The 12500-nt window shown below is 35.0% G+C and overlaps 1 protein-coding gene across 4 annotated transcripts in view; it reads right to left on the minus strand.

Annotated features, from left to right (window-relative positions):
• The window catches only part of LOC115230178, a 19197-nt gene that overhangs the window by 4394 nt on the left and 2303 nt on the right, over positions 1–12500 (minus strand). The window contains exons 2-8 of one of the 4 annotated variants that reach the window (XM_029800387.2): positions 12155–12500; positions 9233–9357; positions 8146–8380; positions 4621–4745; positions 3699–3933; positions 1158–1241; positions 387–508 (exon numbers count right to left, since the gene is read on the minus strand). The exon at positions 12155–12500 is cut by the window's right edge and continues 212 nt beyond it. In XM_029800387.2, the coding sequence (XP_029656247.1) occupies positions 387–508; positions 1158–1241; positions 3699–3933; positions 4621–4745; positions 8146–8380; positions 9233–9357; positions 12155–12500 (1272 nt within the window). Of the gene's footprint in view, positions 1–386; positions 509–1157; positions 1247–3698; positions 3934–4620; positions 4746–8145; positions 8381–9232; positions 9358–12154 lie in introns of all 4 variants that reach the window. The other 3 variants (XM_036499541.1, XM_036499540.1, XM_036499539.1) reach the window with 3 other exon arrangements.

Here is a 12500-nt window from a genome sequence, read left to right on the forward strand (position 1 = left end):
CCTTGACACATTTCCTGTGTCCTTATTTATTTACGAAGGGAAGACAAACACCCCCAACAGCTAGGCCTGCATCTAGAGACACGCATGTTTCAGGGTCTTGCCCATCACCGGTCTAGAGTTGCAAGGCCTGCTAGCTGAAGATATTTGTCTAGACTTCGTAAATATATATATATATTTTCAGTGAAGTTTCTAAATATCTCATAGAGATATATGCGGTGGTAGAGCGATAGAGTATCCCAGTATCCCAGATACATGAAGCTGATTAGTTTCGGTGGGGCGTCAAGGTCTGTTGGCGTTGACCCCAAACTTATCAGCACATGTGACGAATCACGTGACCATAAAATAGAATAAAAAATGTAGCTGATGTTGAAGAAGGATCATCTTACCAGAATCGTACTTCCGGAGGAATCTGTACTGTTGCTGATTTCCAAAACTCGTTCTTGTATCTCGTCATTCCCGAGAATACTGTTATTATACAATTGACTGACTTCACCAACAACAGGTGTCGCTGCAAAGAAAACCTTGTTTATAATGGAGGCACAAAATTACAAAAATACACACACACACGTAGGAGTGGTTGTGTGGTAAGTAGCTTGCTTACCAACCACATGGTTCCGGGTTCAGTCCGACTGCGTGTCACCTTGGGCAAGTGTCTTCTGCTATAGCCCCGGGCCGACCAAAGCCTTATGAGTGGATTTGGTAGACGGAAACTGAAAGAAGCCCGTCGTATATATTATATATATGTGTGTGTGTATATGTTTGTGTGTCTGTGTTTGTCCCCCCAACATCTCTTGATAACAGATGCTGGTGTGTTTACGTCTCCGTAACCTAGCGGTTCAGCAAAAGGGACCGATAGAGTAAATTCTAGGCTTACAAAGAATAAGTTCTGGTGTCGATTTGCTCGAGTAAAAGACGGTGCTCCAGCATGACCGCAGTCAAATGACTGAAACAAGTAAAAGAGTAAAGAGTGTCCACAAAACACACACACACACACACATTTCATAGCACTGACACCAAGAAAGTTTTTTTGTTTTTTTTTGCACAGCCGAAGGTCTGCAGCGGTAGGTTTTGAACTTGTGGTCTCTGGATTACGAGTACCAATAACAATCTCGAAGGGAAAGTTGATGTTTGTGGGCTAAAGTCTTGTACGTACTTACTATTGTAACATGCAGAGTCGAGTTGCTTTGCAGTACATGGGCTGTTGACTTCTTTTACAAGGCAAACCATTTCAGTTCTGGGTGCTGTTAGAGAAAAAGACAAATGTTAGAACAGAAATAGACAGACCTTCCATTGGTAGTGAGAACATCTAAACAGGATTACAGTTGGATTATATATATATATAATATATATATATATATATATATATATATATATATATATATATTATATATATCAAAGGGAAATGGAATTTAATTAAAATTAAAAACATTCAATCAAAAGACTATATATATAGTCTTTTTGACTATATATATATATATATATATATATACAAAATGAGATAGGGGTTGTGAGTGTAACCCTCTATGGGATAACATATATCCAATATACTGCCAGTAAATCACCCAATAAAGTTAATACATAAATGCTAAGAATTGCGATGCAATTAATTCATTTATTGTATTATATGGGCGACGGTAAAATGTTTTACCTCAAATTCATAATACAAAATGAGAAAATGGAGGAATACACCTTAATCAATAATCAACTACCAGATAATACCCATTCACATAATTTATTCACCAACTACATAAGAACATCAAGATCAAACACAATAATACAAAACAAAACCGTGTTCATCAATGAGTAATATGATACAATAAGTACAATACGTATAAATAAATATAAATAAATATAAATATAAATATTAGCTAGATCTTACAGCTGTTTCAGCCATGTAGATATGAGTATCTCATTATGCTCGTATTAGCCAGGTGTGTTAAGGTAATATGTGGTTATAAATGAGATACTTACATATATATCCGAAGGCCTCTTCAGAGATTATAAAGTACAATTCAAATATGAATATAAGAGAAGGTACACCTATACAAGAATATGTACATTAATAAATTATGTGAATGGGTATTATCTGGTAGTTGATTATTGATTCAGGTGTATTCCTCCATTTTCTTATTTTGTATATATATATTATATATATATATATATATATATATATATATATATGATATAGATAGATATATATATGTATATATATATATATATATAATATATACATATATATATGCATATATATGTATACATATACATATATATATACATATATATATGTACATATATATATACATACAAATATATATGCAACGGCGGTGTATCAGCATGCCCACAGCTCTGAGCTGAAACAATATATATATATATATTATATATATATATACATATACATATATATATACACACACACACACACACACACACACACACACACACACACATATATATATTGTGTGTGTGTGTGAGTGCGTGCGTGCGAGTGTTTTTTGTTGAGTAGTAGTAGTTAGTAGTAGTAGTAGTAGTAGTAGTAGTAGCAGTAGTAGCAGCAGCAGCAGCAGCAGCAGTAGTAGTAGTAGTAGTAGTAGTAGTAGTAGTAGTAGTAGTGTATATAGTGGTGTCGGTCGAGGCAGTAGTAAGAACAGTGTTGGCAGTGGGGGGAGGGTTGTACTTCCAAACCAAACCTTGAAAATCAGATTGGTGAATAAATCCAGAGGGAAGCACTCCACTACATGGAACAACAACAATTGCATCGTCGAGAGATGTTTATGTCATGAAAAGAAAAAAAAAAATTCCTTAATTCAATTTCCACTAATTTTTTCAGGTGCTAATGTATCTGTTGACCAAATGTGACCTGGACACGGTTTGCAGTTTCACTACAACTGATTGGAATTTAGTTAGTGGCCTGTTCCAAATCTTTTCGGTTTGACCAGCAGTTTTTTAACACGTAACTAAACACTTTTAAACTTCGTATACTGGTAGAATGTGTTTATAAAACATCTTTTTCTCTTGGCATTATTGAGAAAATTCTATAGTTTGTAAGATATATGTTGTTTTTCTTTAATTTTTGCAATTTCAACCAATCAATGACGTCTATTGAGGTGAAAACATTCTGTGCCGTATGAATATGTCCCTCGTTTGGATTTATTTACATTTGTGAAGAAAAAAAGATACCCTTCACCCACCCCTAACCCTAACCCTAACTAACCCTAACCCTAAAACAGATTGAAATGCAATAGATCGATACTAGGGTCATAATTATGGGTGACAATTTCATATGACACTGCTAGGAAAAACTGCCGTTCAAACCTGTAGGCCCGGCTCGCTTTATTTCCTAGTTGAACACACAGACATTTGGCTTTGTTCTATTCATGTTGAGTGAATTTAATCCTTTAGTATTCAGATTATTCTCTCAAATTTAACATTTGTTTATTCATATTGCTTCGAATTAATCCTGAAATATCTCATAGGTTTGAGATTTCGATAATGTGATTGTATATTTTTAGAATGACATCATAGGTTAGGCACAAGAGGCCATATCTTGACAGTCTGAACATAAAACAGGTAGGATATTTGAGCAGAATATGGCCAGTTTAAATGCTAAAGCTTTCACTGATTATTCCGTAATCTACAGCCTTTACATTAAAGATATAAAGATTATAGAACAATGTTTAAAAGAAAACGAAGTAGCTTACCTGTTGGCTTGAAGCTGACGTTGTAGGAAGGATTGTCACAGGCTGAGGAATTCAGATCAAATCGTTTCTTGGAAAGGACAGTAAGGATAAGTTTATCAAGTTCTGATTCTTGTACAAGAAATAATTTGCCCGGCTGATAGTCAGTTGCCGAAGTCTTGTAGTCGTAGTCGGCTTCATTTGGATAACTGTTGTTAAATGACCCATACACAGTGACCACACCACACTGGACATTCACCTGGGAAAAACAACCATAGATGTAACATACAGAGTGACCGCACCAAATTGGATGCTCACCCGGAGGAAAACATAAGGGCTATAACATATACGGTATCCCTGACTTCATTAGACTGATTCATTTAGAAAGCGATTCCAAACTTTCTTCCATAAACCCACTGTCTCCTCCTGTTATCTATTCTACCGTTACTACAACGTTGTCTTCTCAGAACTAGCTATATCCAATCCTTTCTCCCCACCAATGTCAGCCCAATCTTCAGAATTCCCTCCATTGCCCACATTAATCTTGAAGTCATAAACCCACTGTCTCCTCCTATTGCCGCTTCTACTGTTACTACAACATCGTCTTCTAAGAATTAGTTATCTGAATACCAGCCCCTCAAAGGCAACCATACCATACCCACCTTTACCCTCCTCATCACACACTCTGAGTCTTAACCTCACTCTTCCTGTACAAACCACTACGCCCAATCCTTTCTCCCCATTCAATGTCAACCCCTCTCTAGAATTCCCTCCGCTGCCCACATCTATCGTGCAGCCATAAAGGTCCCAAAATCAATAATTAGAATGCGACCACCTAGTCCTGGAAGGACTGAGTGGTATATGGGTACTGTCCCGTCTTTCTCAATCATCCATAAAAATATAAAAACATAATTCAGTTGACATAGTACTAGAATATTCGTCTTACCACAACTGTTGTACCCAAGGTGGACTTTGTCGTGTTGGTGACCTGCAGGACTTGTTGTCTTGTCTCGTTAGTTTTAGGAATGGCCATATTGAGTAACTGAGTGTGTTCTTCAACAACGGTCGGAGCTGGAAACAGAAGGTGAAGTTTAAGGAGGTTCAACATAGCAGTTAAACAAAATATAATATAAATATATGTGTCCCATAGAGGAAATGGCAAAGAACAGGGACACTTGGTGATACAAGATTATGAAAATCTGCTCATCATGATAGAACTGACTTTTAGAAGCACCACGAGGGGATGTATTGCATGTATATTGTAGACGTTTTTCGTTTTTCAAATTTTTTAGTTTATGATACGCTTTAGTGTTCCCACTGATATTGACGTAAGGGAAACGAACGAAGTTGACTCCCAACACATAATCTCAGACATAACCTTCACTGCCACTGACATCGTAGCAGCAATAAATGAGGTCAAACATTACTCTGCTGTAGGCCCTGATAGATTTCCCGCTAGTCTCCTGAAGGAATGTAGATACCAACTTGCAGTCCCTCTGACCAACCTCTGGAGAAATTCGTTAGACGCAGGTTATATACCGAAACAGTTTCTATCCCAGTCGGTCATCCCGGTTTTCAAACAGGGAAACAGATCCCTCGCAGTCAACTATCGCCCAATCTCACTCACCTCCCACATCATTAAAGTGTTTGAAGAAAAAGTGTTAAGATCAAGGATAGCTGACTTCCTGGAGACCCACAAACTCCTAAATGCAAATCAGCATGGCTTTCGCTGTGGCAGGGACTGTCTAACACAGCTCTTACACCACATTGAAGATGAACTCAAAGCCTTGGGAACAGGTTCGAACTCTGACGTCATATATCTTGACTTCAGTAAAGCGTTCGACAGGGTAGACCATAATATCCTACTCTCAAAATTGGCAAATGTTGGAATCCGTGGAAAAGTTCTACACTGGATTAAGTATTTCCTGGCGAATAGAACACAACATGTTGTAGTTGATGGAGTCCACTCAAACCCAGCAAAAGTCACCAGCGGTGTTCCCCAGGGAACTGTTTTGGGTCCGCTACTCTTCATAATTTACATAAACGACCTTTCCAGTGTCGTACATTACTGCAAAGTGAAAATATTTGCTGATGACACTAAGCTCCAGCAAATCGTCAATGAAGAAGCAGACCGAACTCAACTCCAGTCTGATCTATATGCTGTGAGTCAATGGGCAGACAGAAACAAATTGCAACTGAATGAGGGAAAATTTGAGCTGATGCATTTTGGAAGAAATTCCTCACTAAAACAACCATACTCTCTTCCTTCAGGGGAACCGCTCACAGCCTCTAACAGTATCAGAGACCTGGGTGTAATTGTTGATGACGATCTCAGTTGGAGTGCACACATCAACAAAAAGGTCGATATAGCTCGTAGGATGAGTTCCTGGATCTTAAGAACTTTCCGGTCCAGAGAACAAGGTGTCATCATACCACTTTTTTCCTCCTTTGTACGGCCACACCTTGAATACGGCTGCCCACTGTGGTCTCCTCACACAAGACAAAACATCTCCAGAATTGAGTCACCCCAGAGGGCACTCACTAAACAAATTGAAGGCATGGCTGCTCTCGATTATTGGGATCGCCTTAAAGCCTTGAAACTTTACTCCCTCCAGCGTCGCCGTGAGCGGTACATCATTTGTACGATGTGGAAAATATACCGCCAACTTTGCCCAAACGACCTAAACATTAGCTTCAAGGTTCATCCAAGACTTGGACCACGGGCTATACGTCCCCTGTCCAATTCAAGATCACAACATACATGTACACTGCAACATAATTTCTTTTCCTCAACAGGCCCTGCCCTATTTAACATTGTCCCGAGGGAGATCAAAGAGGAAAAGGATCCCATCAATTTTAAACAGAGTCTGGATAGATTCCTTCAAAGAATACCAGATAAGCCACCCATAATTGGATACAACTCACCCAACAAGAACTCACTACTTGAACAAAACTTGACTTAAACAGGATTCGAATAATCCTATCAGGTGGTGCTATTAAGTTAGACATGGCCTGGACCAATCTTTGGTCGAAACATATCTAAGTTTATCTAAGTCTAAGTAAACTTTTTTTATTTAAGAAATATTATTGTACTCTATATAATTCTTGATTGTTAAATATAAATTTATAATTTTTAATTTGTTAATGATAATTTAGATATGAACATTTATTTAATTAACTATGAGTTTCTTATTATATTTCTAGTCATTTTATGTATCTAGTACTATTACATTTAATAATAGTAATAATAAGTATTTTATAACACCGGTTATACGTTTTTAATTTGGAATTTTTCAATTCTTAATTTGTATTTCATAAATGTTTCTAAATATAGCTATAATACTTATGTAAGTAATAATGGACTAATTTATTTATTGGTTATATGTTTGTCTTTATTTATATAAAAAATATAGATTTATAATTACTATATTTGTTGATTATGATTTAGATACTTCTTTTTATGTGTTATTATTTTATAATTAATATATGCGAACTAAAATCTAAAAATATTAATAATGATTGTTTTGCTAAATAGTTTGGTTATTAAATATTAGAGTATAACTAGGTTAAAGATATTCTATAGTTTATTAATGTTTTTTTAAGCTAAATTATATCTTCACAGATAAATACATTTTTCAATCTATTTACTCTATTTTTTTTTACCTTTAATATTTAACATAATACATGTATTGTAGGAAATTGATCCGAATGTTTTAAATTTCAATTTTAGTTAATGGGGTTTCTTCTATTAGAAAAATCATTATTATATTTATTTTTTTAAATGAATAATGTTTAACTCTATTTGCTTATTTATTTAACTATTATTGTTAACCTGAAGATTGACTATAATTTTAAATTGAATTAATTTCAATTAAATTTAAATTTAATTGTATTTCGAATTTAATTATATCCACGAAACGTACGTAGTTTTTTTACTTATTATATATTCATTATTCACTTTTATACTTTTTGTGATCTAGTTATATGTTTTATAAAAATATTTTTTATTTCTTACTAGCAGAATTGCCCGGCGATGCTCGGGGCTGGATTGCTTGAAAGTACTGTTAATGATTGCACTGAGTTATGATGATTATTCAGGCAAATATTGATATAAGTTTACGGTGGGAGATAAGGACTTAACGATCAAACGTGTGCCATTGCATTGTTTTGGGGGAACCAAATTTCTAATGAGCATTATAGGGGCACCAACTTTAAGTTTGAGAATGTGTGGTGGTAGTCCGGGGGGCTCAAAGGAATTGAGTACCTCTATTGGATAGTTGATGACGTCCTCTGGGTCAGGAGTTGTATCGATAGACTTATATACATAGACATCCCCAGGAATGTTCTTTAGCATTTCATCATTTGGTCAGTTCAAATGCTAAAGGGTTCTGCTTATTCCATAATCCACTGTCCCAGCTTTAATGACATAATGATTATAGAACAATGTTTAAAAGAAAACGAAGTAGCTTACCTACTGGGTTCATGTAGATGTCATAGGAAGGATTGTCACAAGCTGAGGAATTGAGATCAAATCGAGTTTTGGAAAGGACAGTAAGGGCAAGTTTATTAAGTTCTGATTCTCCTGCAAGATATAATTCCCCCGGCTGATAGTCAGTTGCCGAAGTCTTGTAGTCGTAGTCGGCTTCATTGGGATAACTGTTGTGAAATGAAGCATACACAGTGACCACACCACACTGGACCTTCACCTGTAGAAAATAACAACAGATATAATATACAGAGTGACCACATCAAACTGGACACTAACCTGGAGATAGCAAAAATGGTATAACATGTACGGTGCCCCTGATTTCATCTGAATAATTCCTTTAGAAATGGTGTCCAAACCTTGTTCCATAAACCCACTGTCTCTTCCTCTTTTACTCTTTTACTCTTTTACTTGTTTCAGTCATTTGACTGTGGCCATGCTGGGGCACCGCCTTTAGTCGAGCAAATCGACCCGAGGACTTATTCTTTGCAAGCCTTGTACTTATTCTATTGGCGTCTTTTGCCGCTAAGTGACGGAGACATAAACACACCAGCATCGGTTGTCAAGCAATGCTAGGGGGACAAACACAGACACACAAACATACACACACACATATATATATATACATATATACGACGGGCTTCTTTCAGTTTCCGTCTACCATATCCACTCACAAGGCTTTCGTTGGCCTGAGGCTATAGTAGAAGACACTTGCCCAAGGTGCCACGCAGTGGGACTGAACCAGAAACCATGTGGTTGCTAAGCAAGCTACTTACCACATAGCCACTCCTGCGCCTCCTGTTATTTATTCTAGCGTTACTACAACAATGTCTTCTCAGAACTAGCTATACCCAATCCTTTCTCCCCACCAATGTTAATCCTCTCTTCAGAATTCCCTCCATTGACCACATTTATCTTGCAGCTATAAATGTCCCAAAATAAAAAATTAGAATGTGATCAACCAGTCCTGGAAGGACCGAGAGGTTTATGGGCACTGTCCCTTCTTTCCCAATCCTCCATAAAAATAGAAAACTACAATTCAGTTGATGTAGTTCTAGAATATTCGTCTTACCACAACTATTGTATCCAAGGCGGACTTTGTCGTGTTGGTGATCTGCAGGACTTGTTGTTTTGTCTCGTTAGTTTTAGGAATGGCGTTATTACGTAACTGAGTGTGTTCTTCAACAACGGTCGGAGCTGGAAACAGAAGGTGACGTTTAAGGAGGCACAACATAGCAGTTAAACTAAATATAATATAGATATATGTGCCCCATAGAGGAAATGGCGAAGAAGCGGGATACCTGGGGATACAAGTTTATAAAAACCTGCTCATCATGATAGAACTGACTTTTAGAAGCCCCACGAGGGGACGTATTGCATGTATATACATACTTAGGGACGTAACTTTACAGCTTTACAGATATATATATATATATATATACATATATATGTGTGTGTGTGTGTTGTGTGTGAGGCGCAATGGCCTAGTGGTTAGGGCAGCGGACTCGCGGTCGCAGGATCGCGGTTACGATTCCCAGACCGGGCATTGTGAGTGTTTATTGAGCGAAAACACCTAAAAGCTCCACAAGGCTCCGGCAGGGGGTGGTGATCCCTGCTGTACTCTTTCACCACTCTTTCTTCTGTTGGCCTGCTCGCTTAGCCAGCGGGGTGGCGTCATTCGAAGGCTAAAACAATGCGAACGCATTGTGACCAGCGATGTGTAAAAAAGAAGAAAAAAAAAGAAAAGAAAAAAAATATGTATGTATGTATGTATGTATGTATAAATTAAATTAGAGATAAAACTACTATTAGGCAAATCAAACAGTGAAACCATAAACCAAAACAAAAATAAAAATAATTAATACAATATACAAAATAAATAAAATAAAAATTTAAAATTTAAATTATTTAAATTTCAAGTTAAAATATGAAATTATTAATATATTTTTATAAATTTTTATATATATATATTTTTTATTTATTTATTTATTTGTTAAATAATTTTTTTTATTAAATATATATAACTATCAAAAAGTATTAAAAAGTTTAATATAAGATAAAAAGTATACATATATATATGTATACACACACACACATGCACACACATATATACTGTATATATATATGGATAGATAGATAGATAGATAGATAGATAGATAGATAGATAGATAGATAGATAGATAGATAGATAGATAGATAGATAGACAGACAGACAGACGAATAGACAGATAGAAAGACAGACAGACAGATAGATAGATAATAGATAGATAGATAGATAGATAGATAGATAGATAGATAGATAGATAGATAGATAGACAGATAGGTAGATAGATAGATAGATAGATAGATAGATAGATAGATAGATAGATAGATAGATAGATAGTTAGATAGATAGACAGATATAACTTACTTGGAGATGGATGCGTGGCGTTAGATCATATAATAACATAAATAATATATAAACATACGTATATATACATACATATATGTACATACCTACATCTATATGCATATATACATGCATATTTAGCTACAGGACACTAGAAAACGTTGAACACAATGAGAAACGAAGACATTTTTTTCAAACAACGAAAAACGGAGTACAAGACAATACAGCCCAAGGAATATTCCCCTTCTTCAGTGTTATATATATATATATATATATATATATATTTGAGTAGTTGAATGAATTATCTTATTAAGGATAATTCGAAATTAACCAATACCTGGGTAGCAAATTCACATCACAAAAAACACGGTTGAAGTTACGTGCCTAGGGCATAGATTACGTGCTTTCGTGTGGAAATTTGTATGTTTATTTTTAAAATATAAATATATGAAAGAATGGAGCTGAACGACGAATTAACAAAATTCCTTTATTTTCGACATATGTTTCGAAGGCTGCATATTCCTAATTGTGAAGGAATAAGGAGTACATTATGCCGCTTTCTCATCAGGAAAAGCAAGGAACTTATGTCAGCATCAAATGCACAAAAAACTTTTGATTGCTCACACGGAGCCCATAGCGATAATGAGTGTCTCTTTAAAATATTCCTTTATAAATATAAAAATATAACATTCCTTTTATAAAAATATAAAATTCCATTATAAATATAAAAATATTCCTATATATTTGATGCTGATATAAGTTCCTTGCTTTTCCTGATGAGAAAGCGGCATAATGTACTCCATATTCCTTCACAATTAGGAATATGCAGCCTTCGAAACATATGTCGAAAATAAAGGAATTTTGTTAATCGTCGTTCAGCTCCATTCTTTCATATATTTATTATATATATATATATATATGTGTGTGTGTATATGTATATATGTATATATATATGTATATATATATATATAATATATATATATATATATATATATATATATATATATATATATATATATGTATATATGTATATATATATATGTATACATATACATACATATATATATATGTATGTATATGTATATATGTATATGTATAATAAATATATAATTATAAATATTTATATATAAACATACATTAATATATATGTATATGTATATATAGTATGTATATATATATATATACAATATATATACATATATATATATAACACTATATATACATATATAGCACTATATATAACGCTATATATATATATGCATATATATATATAGCACTATATATATATACATATATATATGTATATATATATATATATATAATAAATATATATATATATCTTTATTGCCCACGGTAGGGTTAAACATAGAGAGGGAAATCAAGAACAGACAAAGGGATTAATTCGATTACATAGAACCCAGTGCGTAACTGGTACTTAATTTATCGACCCCGAAAGGATGAAAGGCAAAGTCAACATCGGCGGAATTTGAGCTCAGAACATAGTTGCAGATGCTGCTAAGCATCTCACCCGGCCTGCTAACGATTCTGCCAGCTCGCCGCTTACCACCACCACTGATAATGACAATTATTAGACGGCAGACTTACCTTTACAGGAATCAGATTCAATTTCCCTCACAATAAAATCAATCTCATTATAATCTTTCAAGTCGATGTAATGTGTACAACTGGGTTCACTTGCTGCTGCAGTTAACTCAGACACTCTTGGATTGACAACTCCAATTGTAAATATAGTGACGCCAGCATCTTTCAGTTTCTGAGCTGCCGCTACTGTTTTCATTTCATTATCTGACTGTCCATCTGTGACCAAAACTAAAACTTTTGCAGCAGCAGATTTTCTTTTATTTGTAAAGACACTGGTACGTACTTCGTCAAGAGCCAAGCCCGTAGCAGTACCGCCACCATCATAATCTATAGCGTCAATAGCCTTTCT

This window comes from Octopus sinensis, unplaced genomic scaffold (genome assembly GCF_006345805.1).
Source record: "Octopus sinensis unplaced genomic scaffold, ASM634580v1 Contig14745, whole genome shotgun sequence".
NCBI lineage: Eukaryota > Metazoa > Mollusca > Cephalopoda > Octopoda > Octopodidae > Octopus > Octopus sinensis.